At 40.2% G+C, this 23589-nt stretch overlaps 1 protein-coding gene across 1 annotated transcript; it reads left to right on the forward strand.

Moving 5' to 3' along the window:
• Positions 1-4090: 4090 nt before the first annotated feature.
• Positions 4091-23261, forward strand: LOC117541137 (noelin-3-like). The gene is made up of 6 exons (XM_034208266.1): positions 4091-4529; positions 9066-9209; positions 10712-10867; positions 12081-12300; positions 19257-19363; positions 21612-23261. Exons 1-6 carry the CDS (start codon positions 4461-4463, stop codon positions 22287-22289), a joined length of 1374 nt encoding a protein of 457 aa, XP_034064157.1. The 5' UTR covers positions 4091-4460; the 3' UTR covers positions 22290-23261.
• Positions 23262-23589: the final 328 nt, after the last annotated feature.

Below are 23589 nucleotides of genomic sequence, written 5' to 3' on the forward strand. Positions count from 1 at the left end.
CTCTATCAGCTGACGTCAACAGGCAGGAACAGGGAGACAAAACACTGAGAGCACAGCAGCCAAGGTTACAGGTGCCTGTGCTCAGTCAGGACAGTTTGAACTGATACACTGGGTCAAAGTTATGGGCCTTGGAAAATATTCCACAACAATGTTGAACTGGAACGATTTGTTAAGTAACTGGAGAAAAAGAGTGAGAAGAACAAGTAAACACTTTCCTGTAAAAAGAAAATGGTGTTTAGAATTGCCAGCATCATGTAATTTTCAGCCATTAGAGAGGAACACCATAAACACTCTATAGATCGGTGTCTCCTTTGTTGCAACATAATTGCTTGTTCTCGCTGTCGATATTTTCTTGAATACCAACAGACACAATACATCTAACGTGTTTACAGCATAAACCTTTTTCCATACTCTATTGATTTCACACTTCTTCAATAAAAACACTGTAGCTATTTTGAAAGTGTATTCGAACTGCAAAAGACCAGGCTCATCATCCGTCATAACCATTTTAAGTGGATTGAGCCACAAAGAAAGCAGCAGCCAATGTTAGTGCCGGAGAGAATCTCATCAGGGATGCAGGTCATGGCTCACAAAAACCCTTTGTTCAAGAGCGCCAAGCAACTCCTGTCTTCTCCTCCTGTCAAAGACACTTCTGGAGTGTTCCCTGTTCAAACAGTTTCACTGGGAGACTCTCCAACAGTACTGTGCTTCAATGCTCAGACCATCACCTCTCCCCAACCTACTGCTGCTCTGACAGGGCCTGGAGACACTGCTACACCTCCGCTCTGCAGTGAACACCACCTGTGCTCATACACACCTGATGTGCACAAAGAAGGCTATCCTGGCTCCAACAATGGTGGAACAAGCTCCCCATTCTTTCACACACAGTGACGTCACGAGCTACCCACAATGCAACGCGCGCCATATATATATATATATATAAATACGCCATTTTCCTGGAGGTGCAAATATCCTGGAGGTGCAAATATAAACAGCTAGCTAACGTTGCCAGGCAGAGCGCACTAGGTTTTTTTTCTGAATTAACGACCGAAGAAATCGCTGCATGTCTTCGGATTACATCTCTGGACTTGAGGGGTGTGCTCTAGGTCGTTACCAGCGTAAACTAGAGCTGTGTGGGTTGTCCGATTGCCCTTACAGACTGCCTGCAGATGTATGGAAAAACGACCCTCGAAAGTGGCCTTCGTCGATTTTGGCAGCATCTACGTCTATCTTCTGGAAACACCAGGTGAATACCCCACTTGTCACAATAATATTATCATGCCAATGCATATATGTGGTATTTTAGAGTTGACTAGATATTGATTAAGGCAATAGACTATGATATTCTGCTTGCACCTCGTGTGAAATGGCGGATACCGGAGGTACGGTGTCGCCCTCGGCCCAATACCCGTATGTGTGTGTGAAAGAATAGATATCAGTACAGCGGAGAATCTAAATATCCTGTTGCATACTGAAAACACACCAAGAAAACTGCATTACTAGGGTTTTGGCACATTTTAATATGCACCAGAATTTTCAAATAGTTTGGCTTACAAATGTTCAGGGTCTATCTTGCTGTTTCTGAACTTGTATCTTCTTGGTTTATAGCACTTTTGTAATTCGCCTTGAATAAAAGCATCAGCTAAATGAAATGTATCGTTGTTAATGTAATGAGAATCTGAACACCTCACCCCCCCCCCCTGTGTCTAAATATGTGCTCCTAACCTGACAGAGCTTTGTATCCTCCTGTCTCATTTGCTGCCTTTGAACCGTCTAAACAAAGACTAAAAAAAGAACAGATCTGTCTTCTTTCCTTAGAGAAGGAGACACATTGATTGGCATACACAAGTTAAAAGGCTTCCCACCAGGGCAGAGGTGACTCCTGCTGTCAAGGACATTCTCTTTCTGCAGGAGCACATCCTCTAGGGAAAAGTCTGGATGGCAATCAAAGTATTGAAGACATGACTCCAGTCAAGAGCTCTTTAGGTGAAGAATGTTCCAGGATGCGTTATAGAAAAGATAAAATATGCCAATCAAGAAGGTCGTCAGTAAATGAAATACCCATCATTTGAAAAAGGCCATTTCTAAACTAATGATGCATGTTTTTAAGACTTTAGGAGTCCATGCATTGGTTTGTAGTGTGGCATGTCATCCTTAGAAAAGATAAACGTAGGCACTGATGTTTGACTGCTAGTATTTTCTGTCCCAATACTGTCAAAGCCACTTCTTCAAATGCTGCAGACAATCTTCTTGAACAACTGTGAACTGGTACAGGATGAATGTCGAACCACATAGCCTGAAGCACTTTTTACTTCATTAGTATTTTCAGGCTTACTTCAAAAAAATGTGTCTGAAGGTTTATTTGCAGTCAAAAATGTGCCAGTAGTGTCATATAAATCCTAACTGAAGTAAACAGCTTGAAAACAAAAGGCTGAATATAAAGCTCCACCACAAACTGTGAACTCCATCAGTATGCAGAATGAACGCTTCATCGCTTTAGCCGGAGAAAAACAGAAACAAACTATATATTATAGTATTATGTACAGGCATCTTTTTGATTCCTATAAACCAGAACATTTTAACAAGATACTATACTATAGCTCTTATATGGCATGATAAGCTATATAACTTTTAAGAAAATGTCTATGACATTATACTGTCATTTTTCAGGACATAATAAACTGTGATGCTACAAACAAGACAGCCCCACCTAGTGTCAGCAGAAAGTATTAAAAATAATGATTACAACAAAATGCAAAAAATAAATTAAAATATATATAAAATATATTTTAAGATCATGTTTAATCATCTGATTCGTCTGTACATTGCTGTTTTAGTCTGTGTTCTTCTAATTGGTGTCTACAGTGTGTGCCTATTGAGCTGTTTAGAGCCATATGGGACAAAACCCGATCCTGCCCCTCCCTCTCACTGTCTAAGTGAACGGTGACTGTAAAAACTACACTGCGCATGCTCAGAGTATTTTCCTATTTATTTAATGTGTGTGGCAAAAAAATAATGACCATAGGGGCATAGAGCTGCCATCCCCACCATACGTCATCTCACATCATTCAGAGCTGATTGGCTGTAAGTATGTGTGCCGCGAAAAGTGTGGTGTGTGAAGAGGAGGAGAGAGACGCGTGCTAAAACCCGGAAGTAAGCTGCGCATGGCTTCCCTCCACAAAAAAGCAATGAGATTTCTCCATAGGATTTTAGAAAATAGCTCAAAATAAGATCTGTGGGAAACGTAGCTGTTAGATACATGTAAGTTTTGTTCAGCCGGATAATATCCACATGTCTACCCTACTTTTATCATTTTCGAATCATAAATCCATCATTTAGATTTATGATAGACTTTTGAAACTACAAGAACATAAGGAGGACTTTTACAAAAAAGTAATAGAGATTTTTGTCCAGAAGGATAGGCAAATGTACTTCATCTTCAAGTCAAGGTAAGACCACCATTTTATTGAAAATGGGATCTTACTAAGAGAGAACAATTCAATATTTAAATGATAAAAAAATTTTTTTTTGGGTATCCTTCTGTTGAACTGTCTGTTTAAAATTAATTGAAGCATCAGACTAAAGAGGCTTTTGAAAATAATATTATATTTTGATTTAGGTCAAAATATAATATTTGTAAACCTGAAGAGAAGTGCCACTGCCTCACCAGCCATGAACCTCACTGCAGAAGCTTATATATAGACATCTAAGTTTGTTGTGCCCCACCACTTTTGTACATATAGAAACACCACTGGTCGTATTTATTTGTAAATTGGCTGCTTGGAAATGTTTTATGGTAATGTTGGTGTCCTTTAGATTAACTTTGTACTAAGTTGTTCACCATAATCAACAAAAAACAATGCTTTCGACATAAAAGTAAATATGCTTTTATGCCTGATGCTATAACGGTATCCAATCCGCTTGCGCGCGCTCACTCTCTCACTATCTCTCCGTCTTTCCGCGTGCACCAAGGCACAAAAACGCAGCGGCAGCTCTGCTCTCGTGCCTCTTTCTCGTGTTTTCTTGTGAATACCGACAGCTGCAACTTTTGTCAGCAGACAGCTGCGGGTGGTTCCTCCTCTCTCTCTCTCTCTCTCTCTCTCTCTCACACACGCACACAACAAGCTGGACACATTAAAAGTCGAGAGCGCGGCAGCTGGATGATGTCATATCCGTTAAGAAGAGTCCCTAAACGCAACGAGGATTTTCTCTGCATGCATTCCCACAAACTTTTCTCCTCTCGTGCAGTGACGACGTTGCACCCCGCTGCACACATGGCATGCGTAACGGGGACGAGTGTATGGCTTTGCCCCCCTCCTCCTCCGCAGGAAGTCATGGTTTTCATCAGCGCCTAGTGGACGAGGTGGCGCGAGCCCACGGGAAGAAACTTGCACGAAAATTGTTGTGAGCGTCGCGGAGGAGGAGGAGGAGGAGGAGGCGGAGGGAAACATACAGTCAGGATGAGGTCTCTGTCCGTGGTCCTGAACCCGCTGCTGTTCCTGCTGCTGTTCGGATACTGCCCGTCAGCGGTGAGTTCACTGCCCGAACATTTATCTAAAAAAAAAAGAACAGAAAAACCTCAAACCTGTCCTTGCTTTAAACTCCACTTGATTTGGAATGTTTCAATAAGGGTGGAGCATTGCACAATGGTTGGTGATTGACCAACAGAGAGAATGAGTCATGTCAGGTTGTTTTGCATGTTTGGCTGCTTCATAGTCACTGTACCCAATCCAGCTTTGGCACTCAAAACAAATGGAGGAAATGTTATGGGGGGGAAATTCTCGCAAACAATAGACTGAATTTAAAGTGGATATAGAAGAAGAGGCATCCTCACAGCACTCATGTGTATTGCCTACATCAACCACATAGTGCTGATATTGATCCTGGAGCATTGCCAGGCATATAAGTCATTTCTAAGGGAGAGTTCAATCATTGTAAATAATATATAAACAAACCATATTGCTGCTGTGAATTACATCCAAATCCCCTCCCAGAAAGAAGCTGCACTAAACATATTGGCTGCACTGATTCAACTAAAAATTATTCATGAATATCTGTTGCCATTTTCTTCATCATGCAACCAGATATTTGTTTTTAAAATGTGATACTTGTAGGGACACGTATCCCGCTATTTGAAGCTTTGTGGAATTGGAGAATTATCACAAATGAGGAGGAGCAGCTTGCAGATCACCAAGCTCCAGAAAATTGGTCGATTAGGTTCACCCCACCCATGCCGAGTACAGTCCCTGTGTAAATGTCTTGATTGCAGAGCAGTGTCCTAACAGACTGTATCACCTTGCCAGGATGGAAAGTCGTGTGCAGAATGAATGTTTCTCGTTTCTTCATAAAAACGGGGACGTTTACAGGGCACTCAAAGCTGAATAGAGATCTGTTAGAAAGTCAAAATGAACGGCAAAAAAAAAAGAGGAACCAGCTGTCTGAATTACTTAATTACAGAACAACTCTTTGTGTAGAGTTAGAGAGTGCATCTGGCTTGGCTGAGTGACAGACTCATTTTAATATGGGGGAATGTGAGAGTGAGAAAAGGGTGTAAGGATGTGCGTCACTCAAGAGACAGAGCAGAAAGACCGTCTTTAGCAGAACAGTGAAACTGGATTCTTTTGAGGAGCCATTCAAAGCAAAGTCAGGACAATAAAGAGCTAAAAGAAAGTTTGTTCTCCTTTATTCAGTTTATCTATAATACCGTGAAAGAGATGCAGATTCCAGCAACAGACATGGTGCGCCAAGCCATTTGGTTCTCCTATACTTACAATGTATATGCATTATATATTCCCATGCGATTTGCAGAGTAGTTTGACTCATCATGATATTGGGCATTATAACTCAATGGTGGCATTTCATTCATTTTCCTTTTGTTAGACTATGTTACTCTACTCTCATGGCTTCAATCAAAAAATCTTATAAGGACCAAGCGAGCATCAGGGCATCAGGAGAATACGTTTTAATTCCTAGATCACAAACTTTACCAGCAACCAATAGCATTGATGACAAAGATCAGGCCTGTCGTGCTCTGAGAATACCTAAAACAATTTTCTTACAATCTGATAATGGCAACCTAAGAGAGCTGGGAGAAGGGTGGAAAGCTCCAGATTGATAGTGCAGAACATATTTTTTTAAACACATTTTTGACTTTAAGATAAGAAAGTAAAAAAGATGTGGCAGATGAGTCAGGTGTTAAAAAGACAGGACTTTTCTGCATTGTAAAATACAAAATTGTATCTGCTATTTCTTTCTTCAAACACAGGACTTTCCTATGGCAGTGATACTACTATAAAAACAGTCTCATTTAACCCTCCTTCGGGTCAAATCTGACCGATTTACTACTTTCATCAATCATAATTTTTTTGTTTACATTCGATTGCATTAAAGCTTTATGATATCCTTCACAGTAGACATTTGAACATATACAATTACTGATCACCACTTTCATTGAATTTTGGAGGATTTAGTCAACTTTGTAACACCCATGGTGTTCCCGGTCAAAAATGACCGCCATAAAGAAAAGGAATTAGTAACCATCCGGATCAGATCTCACACACACACTAGATGTGTGTGTGTCCCTTATGTGCCCCTCCCCCCACATGGATCACACATGTTCAGTGTGTTTCGTTGATCGATATCTGCTCTTGGATAAACTTCACGGCATTGGCCTTTCTAATAATACAGTGTTATGGTTTAACTCGTACCTTCACAGTAGAAAGCAATGTGTGGTTGTTAATGGAAAACAGTCTGACCTGTTGATCCAACAAAAGAGTGTACCCCAAGGGTCAACTCTGGGCCCACTTCTGTTCTCTATTTACATAAATGATTTATCTACTTGTCTCATTAATTGTTGTACTCACCTTTATGCTGATGACACTGTTATATATACAACCAAATCAGATTTTTCACAAATTCAGATCTCTCTTCAATCAGATTTTAATATCTTACAGGACTGGCTATCACACAATAAACTACTGCTTAACAAATCAACATCTTATACCATGGTCTTTGGTACCAGGCAGAAGCTCAAATCCAAACCTAATGTAGTAATAACATGTAAGGATGGCACTTCTCTGCATAAAGTTGATAGCTTTAAATATCTTGGTGTATGGCTAGACTCTGAACTTTCATTTAAACTACATATAAAGCATGTAATACAAAAGTCAATTACGGAATCGGTGTTTTACACCGCTCTCGCAATTGTTTTACGCTCAGTGTCCGAAAGAGAATTGCTTCTCAACTTATTCTTCCGATTATGGACTATTGTGATGTTGTCTACCAAAATGCACATAAATCAAATCTTGCTCCACTCAACATAGCCTACAATAGACTATGCAGATTTGTTCTTGGTTGTCCTTTTCGTACACATCAACTGCACAAGGTTTAACCAACTTAAATGGCCTTCTTTAAATGTAAGAAGACACACGCATTGGCTTGCAGCTGATATTTAAATGCATTTATCTTAACTATCCCCCTTATTTAAAGCAGTATTTTGTACCTTACTCACCAAATTCATCCTGTTTCGACATTCTGTTCAGATTTATTTCTCTGTCCCCTCTGCAAAAAAAATTGATTGGCAGAAGAGCGTTCATGTTCAAAGCCCCAACAGACTGTAATACTTTACCATGCTGCCATTAGATCTCTTGCATCATTGGGTTTATTTAAACATGCATTATCATCTCACTTTCAACTGGTCTGTACTTGTTATTAATGAAACTGATATTGATGAAACTGATTTGCTTGACTGTCTCAAATTGTAATGATTGTATGCATTGCTTGAATTTTACTTAACAGACTGTATGTGGTTTGTCTTGTGTGTGATGTTTGCATTTTGTCTTTTTGTTTATGTATGTCTGTAAGTTGTTGCTATTGTGGGGACCCCCTTGAAAAACGAGATGGTGCATCTCAAGGGGTTTATCCCAATCAATAAACATTTCTATATATATATTCTTGTACATTTACTGCAGTTGTTCATGTATACCAGTAGTCTGATACAATATGTACAGTTTGAAAGGGTGTTAAATGAAATTTGGTGATGATTAATGGTTTTTGTGTTAATGTAATAGGCAGTTAAAACAGGACCTGTGAACACCAAGTAAGGGGGGGGGGGGGGGGGGACAAAGACAATAGGAGGGTTAGCAAAAATGAAAAATCTAACTGAGCTTGTTCCCTGGTGAGATGTCTTTGCCTGCTCTGAGGGGCTAGGATCTTTCCTGGAGGATTTCAAACACTCTTTAAACTATTCTGGCAAACAGTTTAGATGAAAGGGGAAAGGGATGCCTGCACTTTGAAAATAGGGCACTCTTTTTTCTATCCACAAGTTTCAAAGCCTGGATGATGCCAAAGTTCACATTTATCATGTTATTCTGCGGCCAGATTGGTTTTAGGGTGCAAAACAAAATCCAGATAATGGTTGGTCGTCTGCCAAAGAAGCTGGTAGTGCCGACAATTTACAGTCCAAGTCAAAGGTTGCCAGTATTTGGCTGGAGGCTTGTGATCATTTCCCTTGCTGAAAATAAACCTGTTTGAGTGTTAGACAGCATTCAACTTTTCCAGAAACTTTGATCAATATTTACTGTGTACACATTGGTGATGCTGCATTGACATACACAACTTGTATTCTTCAAACTTTATACTCTGGTGCTATGAGCATATTGAATGTAGAAGGAGTGGGAAAAGCTCCCACAAATCGGGTTTATCTGCGATTCCCAGCAGGACTTTCTTTCAAGGCCTAGAGACGAAACAGAGGAATTTCCGCACTTGGGTTATTCATCATGGCCAGGAAACACTATTTATTGTTGAGGAGTAATTCACTGGAGACCATATAGTGTGGAGGAATACATTAGAAGCAAAAGCAATGTATTCTTTCAAAGCCCACACTTTTTTATAAGTCAGTGGAATCAGCTGTTTTTAAAGGTCTGGGAACAAAAGGGAGAAAAATGGGTGACCTATGAGAAAAATGGAAAAACATCTGTGTGCTGCAATTTAATGATAGTGATATCATCTGCACTAGTGTGTGTGCTATTAGGTGTGTGTGTTTACGCCTGTGTTTCTGTATACAGACCATCAGGCCGAAGGAGGGGTGGCAGGTGTACAGCTCCGCTCAAGATGCAGATGGCCGTTGTATCTGCACAGTGGTGGCACCTGAACAGAACCTGTGCTCCAGAGATGCCAAAGGAAGACAGCTCCGCCAGCTACTGGAGAAGGTAGGTACACACACTCAGGAACTCAGGAACACACACACACCACACCACACACACACACACACACACACACACACACACACACACCACACACACACACACACACACACACACACACACACACACACACACACACACACACACACACACACACACACACACACACACACACACACACACACACACACACACACACACAACACACACACACACACACACACACACACACACACACACACACACACACACCACACACACACACACACACACACACACACACACACACACACACACACACACACACACACACACACCACAAACACACACACACACACACACACACACACACAACACACACACACACACACACATTTCTGCTTACGCTACAACCACACAGACTCTGGAAACCCACACTTTACTGTAAGCAACCATCACAGTCATCTACTCTCTCAGACATATCACGTGTTTTCCATCTTTATTCATGCTTCTTTGTTGCTATAATCCCTTTGATAGATTGCACCAGCCAGGTTCATAACCCTGTTTTCCCACTTCTGAATATATTACATGGATGAAATCAGCTGGCTGAATGGATGCTTGAGAACATAAAAACGCTCTCCATCCCACCTCAACAGAATTGGAGGGTCCCTGCTTTTCTTAATTTTTTTGTAACAAGTCATTCAAGGCTACTTCTGACATTTCTAGTATTATCAGGATTTAAGCGTTTGTTTCTCTCAGTGGCCTCATAAGAAAATCAGCTTTTAAAGAGTGTTTTTTCTTCTTACATCTAACATCATGAATTTAAATGTGAATATATATTTTCCCCATGACAGTAGTGATCTATCTACAAACAGCAGAGGGGTCACTTTCGTCAGTCAGCATCCCATACAACAGGGCTCTAGCCTACATGTTAACGCTGTACGCTAAAGGTTGCTCTCTGTCATTCACTGGGAAACTAATGTACTAAGCTGCCCAAGGGCTTCAGTCGGGCCATTCCAGGACCCATCTACCAGAGCCAGAGCCGTGTGCAGGACACAAAGTGAGAGTGTTGTGCCACTTTGCTAGTGACATGCTCCAATGATGTTGGCTGGTTAGAAATAGAGTCAAAGAGAGAAGAGAGAAAGGACTAAATTTCTTCTTGTTCACATGCCCCATAAACCTAGTAGGCTTTTGTCAAACTAGAGAAAGAAACTGTGATGTTGTGTGTAAAACATCTAGTACGATACCTAGTCGATTTAATCATTTACCATTGTAATGACATATAGTTAAAAACCGAGAGAACACAGAGCAAGAAGGGAGCTGTGTAACAGTTCTGTGTCCATTTAAAATCCATTCAGTGCTCTATTCAGCTCACACATGGATGGTTAAAAGACAATCTTGTTGGAGGTCAAAATGTTGATTTGTTCCGTGGGAAGTTAGAGCCTGGCAGAGCACTGAACATGAGGACATTTTAATCTGGTGCTGGACGGGGGGAAAAAAAATCAATGATGTTTCATTCTTTTCAAAAGGTGCAGAACATGTCGCAGTCAATCGAGGTGCTGAACCTGCGCACGCAGAGGGACTTTCAGTACATCATGAGGATGGAGAGCCAGATCAAAGGGCTGCGGTCAAAGTTTCGACAGATCGAATCTGACAGGAAGACGCTTGTCAACAAAAACTTTCAGGTTTTCCTTGTTTGATGTTACACTTTGTGAGAAACATCACAGGACGGGCTGTGGAAAGATCCCCTCTAAAGAAACCGGAGAAGCTTCTGAATAAACCTTTACCTGACTAGATTGATGTCTTAAAATCTAATCAGACCGTGAAGGAAGCATTCAGCATGGATTATTTCATTATTTTCATTTTCCATTTAAACGGTTAAATCGTTTTTATTTTTCGTAGCAGTGATTAAAGGTGGGGTAGGTAATTTGGAGAAACCAGCTCGAGTGCGCTAGAATTTGAAAATACACAGCCGGAAAAAATCTGCCCAATTCCTTACCCTCCAACACACACGAACATGACCAATGAGGGCACGGGATAAGTTTGTGCACAGATGGAAAGCATCTCAATGGTAGGCCATCCAGTTATTTTAGCCGGGCCGGCTCAGATGAATTGATGCTTACTACGGCTTCCACAGATGACATTTTGTTATGGATTTTTTGTCAAGCACTTTAGATATTCATTGCTATCGGGATGTTAAGAGCATTCCATGGAATATAACAAAAAGTGTATCTCGAGCCGGTTCTCAAACGTACCTACCCCACCTTTAAACTGTTTAAAATATGAATATTAAAATACTTGTGCTTTTATTAGTCGAGTGTGTTTTTTAATTAATATAAACTTAACGGCTACATTATGCTATTCAGATTCAGTTTATCAATGCAGTTATGGAAGTTAAACAAAATAAATTATGCATTATCAAATTACGTTTTTTGAAAGCAATTACTCAAATTAGGCAATACTTTTTAAAAAAGACATCATTTCCCATTGACAGGCAATACATCAAATGTTGAATCTGACAATTTACATGAACCCGCATATTTTATGCAAATATATGCTACAATTAGTCTTCTACTTTTGTATGTGCCATACAACTAATTTACAGTTTTACTATTAATATTATTTGCTGTAATATTCAATAGGAATTGTCTACATTTTGCATAACAAAAGAGGGCGACTTTTGATTATATTTATCAAGTATTTTCTCACTAATATAACCAGATCCAGTTATAGCATCACAATATATTTGGAATAAATGTGCCCGTTGAGTCTTTGAGTTAAATTTCTTCAACAACTGAAAAAAGGGAATATGATAGAGGAGACAATATGCTTCAGTTTTTTTCCCGGCTTTACAGATTTGTTTTTTGGCAGCGGTGTATTCTTCTTGTTTTTTTCTAGGAGCTGAAGGGGAAGATGGAGTCCCTGCAGCCGCTGATCCCAGTCCTGGAGCAGTACAAGACCGACGCCAGGCTCATCATCCAGTTCAAAGAGGAGATCAGGAACCTGTCTGCCGTGCTGATGGCCATCCAGGAGGAGATGGGAGCCTACGACTATGAGGAGCTGCAGAAGAAGGTCCTAAACCTGGAAAATCGGCTCCGCAACTGCATGAGCAAACTCAGTAAGTCCATCACAGAAAAATGGAGACTAACGCATGGTGACCACAAGATTATCCAATGGTTAACCTGTTAAGCCCCATAGGGCTTTTTTTCACGAAACTGTGTCTCAGGGCTTCTTAAAATTTAACAACCTATTAATGTGTCATACCCACTTAACGGGAAGAAACTCAGCTAACTGACAATATGAACTATTTGTACCGAACAAAACACAACTATACGCCAAGCGTCTGAATTGGCACTAAGTGAAAGAGTGCTAACGCATTTAGCACATAACTCACAGTAGAAATATTTTATACTTCATCGGTATATAAAATATTTTATACTTCACGCTGCTGAGGTTAATCCAATGTTTCTGTGTCACTTTGAAATGATTACTGATAATCCATCATAACATTTATGTCAATAAGAGTAGTTTTCATATCTGCTATGATAGCTACAAGAGTGTATAAATCAATCAATGTATATTTATATAGCCCAATATCACAAATGTTACATTTGTCTCAGTGGACTTCACAGTTTGTACAGAATATCAGTATGACAATACGACACCCTCTGTCCTTAGACCCTCACATTGTACAAGGAAAAACTTCCAGAGGAAAAACCCCACAGTGGGAACATGGGAGAAACCTCAGGGAAACCTCTCCCAGGACGGACAGACGTGCAATAGATGCCGTGTGTAAATCGAAGAGATAATACATTTACAGCGTAGGTAGACCAAATGTTTGGAAATGCATGTGTCTATAAGAAGATGAATCCACGAGGATGTCAACAATCCTGTGGGAGCCATCAGCGAAGTAGTATGATGAAAGTCAGGCAGGACCGCAGAGACAGGTTCAGCCACGAATCGAAGTCCAGGACTCAGATCAGGACTCAGGATAGAGGATCCAGGACACAGGATCCAGGACTCAGGATCCAGGACTCAGGATGCAGGACTCAGGACACATGATTCAGGATCCAGGACTCAGGATCCAGGACACAGGACCGCAGCAACAGGATCAGCCACGACTCAGGATTCCGGCATAGATAGACACCAAAAAGAAATGTGGGGGAAGCTGGGTTATTCGGAACATGAGAGTACACGGGTACAGACAGACAGACAGAAGGAAGAAGTAAGGTGTCCCCCGACAGTCTAAGCCTGTAGCAGCAAAACTAACGTGTCTACGTACATGGACTCCCTTAGGATAGGTTGAGGGAAAGGAGTAGCAAGTAAGAAGTAAGGTACAGAGGTGGAGAGGCACAACGTGTCTGCGTACATGCACTCCCTTAGGATAGGTTGAGGGAAAAGGGTAGCAAGTAAGATGTATGCGCCCCATCTATACCATGAGCGCATTGCTTCTAAAATGTTTTTAGACAGTAGGGTATAATGAGTTCTTTAAGGTAAGATGGCGCCTGCCCATTAAGGGCTTTGTAGGCGAGAAGAAGAATTTTAAATGATATCCTGTGTTCTATAGGGAGCCAGTGTAAGGCAGCCAGAACAGTAGTAATGTGGTCCCTTTTCTGAACTCTAGTTAGTACACGCGCTGAGCATTTTGAGTCAGCTTGAAGCGACTTGACTGACTACTTGGTACACCCTGATAATAAAGAGTTACAATAATCCAGCCTTGAAGTAACAAATGCATGGACTAGTTTCTCTGCATCGTTTTGAGGCAAGATATGCCTGATTTTGTGGGAGTTAAAGGATAAATCCTTATCAAATATAACACCAAGATTCCTTACAGTCTCACTGGAGGCCAAATTAATGCCATCCATAATTAATATATCTTTAGGTAGTTTGTTTCTTAGCTTCTTTGGGCCGAGTACAATAACTTCAGTTTTGGCCCGTGTTTAACATTAAAAAAATGTAAGGTCATCCACGTTTTAAGTCCTTGAGGCAGTCTTGAATTTTATTTAGATGATTGGTTTCATCAGGCTTGATGGATAAATGTAGTTGAGTATCATCCGCATAACAATGGAAATGTACAGAATGATTCCTTATAATATTGCCTAACGGAAGCATACAGTGGGGCAAAAAAGTATTTAGTCAGCCACCAATTGTGCAAGTTCTCCCACTTAAAAAGATGAGAGGCCTGTAATTTTCATCCTAGGTACACTTCAACTATGAGAGACAGAATGGGGGGAAAGAATCCAGGAAATCACATTGTAGGATTTTTAATGAATGAATTGGTAAATTCCTCGGTAAAATAAGTATTTGGTCACCTACAAACAAACAAGATTTCTGGCTCTCACAGACCTGTAACTTCTTCTTTAAGAGCCTCCTCTGTCCTCCACTCGTTAACTGTATTAATGGCACCTGTTTGAACTCGTTATCAGTATAAAAGACACCTGTCCACAACCTCAAACAGTCACACTCCAAACTCCACTATGGCCAAGACCAAAGAGCTGTCAAAGGACACCAGAAACAAAATTGTAGACCTGCACCAGGCTGGGAAGACTGAATCTGCAATAGGTAAGCAGCTTGGTGTGAAGAAATCAACTGTGGGAGCAATTATTAGAAAATGGAAGACATACAAGACCACTGATAATCTCCCTGGATCTGGGGCTCCACGCAAGATCTCACCCCGTGGGGTCAAAATTATCACAAGAACGGTGAGCAAAGATCCCAGAACCACACGGGGGGACCGTCAATGACCTGCAGAGAGCTGGGACCAAAGTAACAAAGGCTACCATCAGTAACACACTACGCCGCCAGGGACTCAAATCCTGCAGTGCCAGACGTGTCCCCCTGCTTAAGCCAGTACATGTCCAGGCCCGTCTGAAGTTTGCTAGAGAGCATTTTAGATGATCCAGAAGAGGATTGGGAGAATGTCATATGGTCAGATGAAACCAAAATAGAACTTTTTGGTAAAAACTCAACTAGACGTGTTTGGAGGAGAAAGAATGCTGAGTTGCATCCAAAGAACACCATACCTACTGTGAAACATGGGGATGGAAACATCATGCTTTGGGGCTGTTTTTCTGCAAAGGGACCAGGAGGACTGATCCGTGTAAAGGAAAGAATTAATGGGGCCATGTATCGTGAGATTTTGAGTGACAACCTCCTTCCATCAGCAAGGGCATTGAAGATGAAACGTGGCTGGGTCTTTCAACATGACAATGATCCCAAACACACCGCCCGGGCAACGAAGGAGTGGCTTCGTAAGAAGCATTTCAAGGTCCTGGAGTGGCCTAGCCAGTCTCCAGATCTCAACCCCATAGAAAATCTTTGGAGGGAGTTGAAAGTCTGTGTTGCCCAGCGACAGCCCCAAAACATCACTGCTCTAGAGGAGATCTGCATGGAGGAATGGGCCAAAATACCAGCAACAGTGTGTGAACACCTTGTGAAGACTTACAGAAAACGTTTGACCTCTGTCATTGCCAACAAAGGGTATATAACAAAGTATTGAGATGAACTTTTGTTATTGACCAAATACTTATTTTCCACCATAATTTGCAAATAAATTCTTTAAAAATCAGACAGTGATTTTCTGGATTTTTTTTTTCTCATTCTGTCTCTCATAGTTGAGGTATACCTAGGATGAAAATTACAGGCCTCTCTCATCTTTTTAAGTGGGAGAACTTGCACAATTGGTGGCTGACTAAATACTTGTTTGCCCCATTGTATATAGTGTAGGGATGTAACGATATACCGAATATCGCGGTATAGCGGTAAATAAACGTCCCAATACCGTCGTTAGACTGACAAAATCTACCGCGATTAAAAAAAAATATTAATTAAAAAAATATATATTATTTTTTTTAAACACTTTTTTTTGTTTTAAACCTTTAATTAACCAGGTGGTCCCATTGAGATCATCGATCTATTTTTCAAGAGAGACCTGTCCAACATGGCAGCAAGTAGGTTACAACATGAACATAAAACAACAGAACACAAAAGGACATTGTATTTACAGGGCTACATGTACACACCTAGAGACATTGACAAGTACCAACAGTATATGTATATCTCGCCCTGTCAATAAGCCTCACCTTCTTGGCAAAAACTGTATTGTTTTTGAAGTGGTGGAGAGACAATGCACAGTTTGACCCACTGCTGTCACCCATGGCCAAAGCATATCTCTCCGTCCCACTGAGGTGGCGTTAGACTTTTTCGCTGTCCGTCATTTTGACAGACAGGATCGTAAAATATCCGTCATAATCCCTTATTACCCGTCGGGTCTTAACAGTTCACGAGAGAGCACGCTCATGAACTGTCAACCGGGGGGGCAGTGTTATGCCGTGGGTGCATGCACCTCGCGGGAGCGTGCACAGCGTAAAGCAAAACCTCCCAGACATGTATTGATCTGTACGGCAAAGTACGGTTTGGAAACTATATAATTTCCTTTTGGAGGGCATGCATACCACGGCATAACACCAGAGCCTCGCTTGATTTATTTTATTGCAGGGTCTGATTATTAAATGTCCTTGTTTATTTATGAGATGCAGTGGCACAAAGAAAATGCCTACTTTGTTTGGTAGTAGGCTACTAGTACAGTAGGTACAAAAACACTGGTTTTCTTGTTCTAGTCTGTTACTGTCACTTTGTTTTTGACACTTTAAAATACTGCTATCCTACTAAAATGCTGTACAAATCAGATTTATTATTTAATAAAGAAACATTTTTCGAGAAAAAAAAAGATTTTAATATTTTTTTCCCCCTTTATTATTCAATATCGCGATAAATACCGTACCGTGGACTTGTTATCGCGATATTATCGTACCGTGAGTTTTTGGTATAGTTACATCCCTAATATAGTGTGAACAAAATAGGTCCAAGCACTGAGCCCTGTGGCACTCCATGGCTCACTTTGGTTTGCATGGAAGATTCATCGTTGACACACACAAACTGAGACCGTTCAGATAGATACAACCTAAACCAGCCTAAAGCAGTTCCCTTTATGCCTACTAAGTGCTCTAGTCTTTGCAATAGGACTTCATGGTCGATAGTGTCAAATGCAGCACTGAGATGGAGCAAGACAAGAATAGAGACAAGTCCTTTGTCTGAGGCTATGAGAAGGTCATTTGTGACTTTAACCAGAGCTGTCTCTGTGCTATGATGTGTTCTAAAGCCAGACTGAAAATCTTCAAATAACTCATTGTTTTTTAAATAATCACTGTTTTGGCGACTACTTTCTCAAGAATTTCTGAGAGGAACGGAAGATTAGAAATAAGTCTATAGTTGGCTAAAATCTCTGGATCGAGGTTGTGCTTTTTAAGAAGAGGTTTTATCACTGCTACTTTAAATGATTGTGGAACATAGCCTGATAAAGACATATTCATAATATTCAATTGTATGAGAGCTTCCGGTTTTGGGCTTGCTGGCTGTGCATCACTCATTCACCAATGGTAATGTTTAGATGGATTTAGGAACTTCCCCTCAAAGCTCTAACGGTTCAAAAGAGGTGTCAATCATCAAAATCGACCGATGGGTTCCAGAGATAAGGCAAATCCACCCAAATGACCCCAGCAGTGGAGTTTTTTGTTGCTAAATCTCTCTAAAAAGGTCAAATGTAACTTTTTCTGCATCAATCTTGATACAGGGTACTTATATGTTATAGTTTGGATTCCTAAAGCTTTTAGTCTACTATCCCATCATTCAAGGGTGGTTTTCACTATAAGTAATGTGTATTTTTGGACGGAAACTATAATTTAAATTGTTTTGCTATGTTTAATCTGAATTTACTTTAAAATAAAAACATCTATATTGATTCTGACTTTTCTGCATCCAACTCACAGGTTTATCATTGCTTTGAGAAAAAAGATGATTAATTTACCCCTTTTAGAAGTGAAGATATAGTCAATTGTTCTGGGAATGTCATTTTCGAGCCTGAGACCTGAAAAACAGGCTTGGGGCTTAACAGGTTAAGGGATCATAGGAGCATTTATTGCAACTTGGCATGTTTGATACAGAGCATGGGAGAGCTGTCTACGACACAACGATACGATAATACTTTAATGGTCAGATATAGTCTGAAATTTGACTTGCATCACAGCAGCTCCATGTGTGACATCCGCGTAGACAAATATCGAGACACAATGCATGAAAAACAAACAACAAACATTTAACATAACAGCACAATCACTGAGAGAAAACATGCTCAAAGACCATTTAGCGTGCATTTGATCTGGGATTTAGCTCTGTATTTATTGTGAGGATTGACTGATGCACAAAGGAGTGCTTATCCTGTTGAGAAGAAATCATATCAAATGTTTAAGCTAAAAGTAAAAGGAGGTTGCAGGAAGAAGCTTTATAGGCTTACTCTGGCTACTAATTAAAAACATTTTTATTTTAGACTTATTCTTTTGAATCCTTCTGGTTCCTTCCTTGCCCATTCCCAGTTTGTCACTGAAAAGCTATGATACCTTTTCCTTCAAGGGTTGATGTTTAACTCATGTAACGAAAGCAGCTTTGCCTCTCATACATTTCTGCATAACTAAACTCCCAATTTGCCAACTGCCATGTCATCAACACTGATGGGACTCGTCAAAGTGTCAACATGAAAAGCTAACATGTGAATGCTAATGGGATGTGGCTGGAAATCTGCCTGAGTTCAAGATGATCACTTAATCATTCATTGTGCTTTGATTGAGTAGGTAAAAAAGCAGTTAAATACTTAATAGGGAAGTGGTAATCTTGCGTGCTAGTGATAGCCTGTTAAAGCACAATTAAAGTGTCTGGCAAGATGAATTTAGTGAAGCTAATTTAAATATTAAAACGTGTGGGATAACAGCTCTAACACATAGGAAGAGGAGTTGTTATACAGTGTATAAAGTGTTTCAGGTTGTCATCCACATTTCTATAAAAGCAGAGAAAAGTATGTAAGCACAAGAAAGGCGCGTCCCATACTCATCTGTTTATCCGTTAGCCACAGATTGCAGCAATCCAAAGCCTTGGGATTTGTTCCAATAGTAATCATAACACTGGCTGTAATCATGTGGAGCTGGTGCAGTGTGTAACCAGAGCTGTGTGATGTGTTCGCAGCATGTGGCAAGCTAATGAAGATCACTGGGCCGCAGACTGTGAAAACTTCAGGGACCAGATTTGGAGCCTGGATGACCGACCCGCAGGCGTCTCCCAAAAACAACATGGTGAGCCGAGCTAATGGTCTGCTGTGTGTTGTTAGCTTTTGAAGCAACACAGGGCGGTTTAAAAATGTACATGGAACTGCTACTCTCCTGTTGTCCAGTGGGAGAGATGTAGTAGACTTACAATATAATTCTAACTGAAACTTTTTTATGCCGCTGAGATCAAACATAAAACTTGATGTGGCTTGCAGAACATTGTGACATTATTTTTAAATGAATGTGTAATCAACTTTTGTTTTCTACTGAGATTTGGCACAGGGCCTTCATATCACAGCGTTTAAAGAGGAAAATAACTGCTTTTAAATACACCACACGGTTGAGGATTTGTCAATTATCCAAAAAGCAGTAGACACATTAATGGCCAGCTAGCTCTTAAAGAATGCTGCACCTTCTTCAGAGAAATACACAATAAACTAGTACTTAAAACAACCACGCAAACAGTCACACAATAGAGTCAGAGAAATAATAAGAGGAGAAACACTGGAGCTTTCATACAAATAAACAACTTCTGTTCGGTGTTAGTTGCCAAACTACAATGTGTGTATCCTTGAGGCTTAACCTAACATGTCAAAGCACTTTTCTCTTCATATGCATTTGCAAAGCCACTTTTTTCCATTCAAAAGTGCAAAAGCTCTCTGTGAACCGCGCTGGAAATTGCTTTTTAAAGGGGACCTATCATGCAAAATGCACTTTTTGATGTCTTTTATACATAAACATGTGTCCCCGGTGTGTCAGGGAACTCACGCAGTGTCAGAAAATAAAACCCTCTCTCTTTTCCTCCCTACCCAAATCTCTAAAAACGGTATGATATGACATAATATCGGAAATGTAGGCTGGCTTTACGCCCACGGCCCTATCAGAAACGTTGCTATCAGAAACAATGCCCGACTGTTTTGGACGTAATATGGTCGGTGTTTACATTAGCATCGCTAACACTCAGAGCTAACCTGTACTGCACAGAGCATGTGTGTGAAGAAGCAGGAAATAAAAAGGAACTCACCTTGTGGTATAACCGGCAAGAGAGAAAGCCTTTGAGCTCCATACTGTTTCAGAGATAATCCATGATAATCCATGATATGGCGTTTCATTACGGCAGTATTTAGTTTAGACAGTAGCTGCCGGGTCCCGCATGAGGTCAGCCCCCTCCTTTTTTTCTTTTGTATCCATTTTTTTTTTTTTAAAGCTTTATACCCAAAATCAGCACTTTTGAAACAGGAAGAGAAATAGAGGGATATGAGGCGTGGCTAGAATGGGTGATCTGTTTGGTATTTTGAGCAAAACAATACATAGACATATTTTTATATATTTTTTTTATATATCTGAGACCTATGCTATTGCCTAAAAATAGCATGATAGGTCCACTTTAAGTCGAAACATTTTATTTTCTTATATTTGGTCTAGCATAACATTGCATACATTATGCCAGACTATGTAAAGGTGTTTAACATAATTACGCTCTCTGCTTTGTTGGAATCCAGTGAGTGATTGCTGGGCCAATTCACTTACTTCATAGCAGTCTTCTTCTGCCTTTTGCTAAAACTTTTCGTTTCTTGGCTGTGACCACTGTCAACTCTCATACAGTCTAACAACATGAGGCAGTCATTTGCATTCAGTCACCTGCTTCCTTGTAGAGGAGTTAAAAAGGCATAAATGCTAACAAAACAGAGGAGTGGACTACTTCTAGAATCATTGCTCCATAGCGGACTAAATGATAAATGGACTGCATTTACATTATATAGCATTTTTCAAGTTCCATCGTCCACTCCACCTATTAGTACATATTAGAAACCTACTAAATTAATGGAATAAAATGTACAAAACCATATAAAAAACATTATTCATGCCTAATCAGTATTGAATACTGCGGACTTCTGAAATAATAACTCCAAAAAGTACCTTTCCTTTTTATACTAGTCCTAGAGTTGTTTAAGTGATCCACCTTCTGTCCTAGTTTGATCTTTTCAATACCATTTCAAAAACATTAAAAGTCTATCATCAGATGTTTGGCCTCCAACAACTGTCTGGCCGCTAGGTCTTTTTCTTTTCTATTTTCTTTTGAAGCTCTGCTGGCATCCTTTTCTTTCAGTAAAAGCCCTTCTTCCTACACATGTGACATTTATTTTATCTGTCATTATAAGGTCACCCACAGCTGAATAAGTTAAGATGTTAGTGTTCTTTGTACGTTTACAGGTGGCACAGTTTCTTATAAATATTCATCACAGGAAGTTTGTCTGTATTTATTTGTCCTCAGGTCTGGTACATGGACAGCTACACCAACAACAAGATAGTAAAAGAGTATAAATCCATCGCTGATTTTGTGGCGGGAGTCGAGTCGAGAACCTACAACCTGCCTTTCAAATGGGCGGGAACCGACCACGTGGTGTACAACGGCTCGCTGTACTACAACAAGATGCAGAGCAACATCGTGGTGAGGTACAGCTTCGAGACGGGGCGCGTGGTCACTCAGAGAGCTCTGGAGTCTGCAGGGTTTCATAATGTGTACCCTTACACCTGGGGGGGCTTCTCCGACATCGACCTGATGGCGGATGAGCTGGGCCTGTGGGCAGTGTACGCCACCAACAAGAACGCGGGGAACATCGTGATCAGCCAGCTGAACCCGGACACCCTGCAGATCCTCAACACGTGGGACACGGAGTACTCGAAGAGGAACGCTGGCGAGTCTTTTATGATCTGCGGGACGCTCTACATCACTAACTCCCATCTCACCGGTGCTAAGGTCTATTATGCCTACTCCACTAAAACCTCCACGTACGAGTACACAGACATTCCCTTTCACAACCAGTACTTCCACATGTCCATGTTGGACTACAACGCCAGGGACCGCGCCCTCTACGGCTGGAACAACGGCCACCAGGTCCTGTTCAATGTCACACTTTTCCACATCATTAAAACTGAGGACGACTCTTAAGCGGAGGACAATTACGTACTGTACATGTAAAAGAGATTATGAAAACAAGGAAAAAATGTATGGTGGCGCCTGAATGTTCTTAAATGTTATTTATTTATTTATATGATTAAATGTTTTACCGTTATCTTGCTATTTGCCTGTTTTTATATGGAGAGTTAATCAATTGAGATGTTCTCCGTGTGAAAACGTGACATTTTCTCTTCAATAATGAGTGGCCACATCAATTAAAATGAGTGCATTTATGAAAACATAATTCAAGTCAAACTTTTTCAATTCAATAATGGAACTAATTCCAACTTTTAACACTAATGACATTTCTGTAATTTTATTTTTCTCTACAAAATGAAAGCTTTGCCCAGAACAAAGTCTACATTTTCATAATGGGTTTTCTCATTCAGTATTGCTTTTATTCATGCCCACTAATGTATTCATACTTTTACTGTGTTCACTAATTGTTCGTTTTGTTTTCATTCTTTCCGTGCCATTTATTCATCATCATCTTCTGCTAATTTATTCCTGTCTTTCACTGCCTCCATTTGGCTTTCTATTTAATGTGGGACTTTTCCTTTCAAAAGTTTTTGCACTTGACCTGACCTTGTACAAGACCATGAGAAATGTAGTGAATAATGCACCTGTATAGATTCTGTACATGGCTTTTGTGTGTCTATGAAGATTCTCAGTCATCCGGTTCATATGTATGTCTTGAAGTACTAAGTCAAAGTACTTCAGCAAACAGAAAAACTGGTTGCCTTTTATTTAGTACTATGAGATATTGGCTTTTTTGTAACTTTCAGCAAGTTTGTATGCCTTATTCAGTGCGGTTTGTTCTGTGAGCCCGAGGATATCAGCTCTTGTGCATGAATGTTGGCTGTAGAAGCATTTTTACTGTAACTGTACATCTGTGTTTTTTGTATCTGCACAACATCCCATTCTCCTCCTCTCAAAATATATTAAATGGTCTATTTATACAAACAGCAGTAGATAACTTTAATAAGCATTCATTGTGTAAATATATACATAACCAAAATAAAAAGTATTGTTTTCATTAAGCCAGTGCTCTGCGTATCTTGTCGGGAAAAAGCATGGTATTTTTTTCAGGAGGCTTTTTTGCAGCTAAAAGCAAACACAATATGGAGTAGCAGAGCTCTATAATTTAATGTGACAACACTTGGAGTTATAGACCAGGGAGCAACAATGCTATTCTGCCAAAAAATGTGTTTCTTTGTCCTCTAACAAGGACACAGTGACTGAGGATTTTTGATCATTTCCGACACTACTTAATTAATTTTACATCGCTGTA

Source organism: Gymnodraco acuticeps, unplaced genomic scaffold, assembly GCF_902827175.1.
Source record: "Gymnodraco acuticeps unplaced genomic scaffold, fGymAcu1.1, whole genome shotgun sequence".
NCBI lineage: Eukaryota > Metazoa > Chordata > Actinopteri > Perciformes > Bathydraconidae > Gymnodraco > Gymnodraco acuticeps.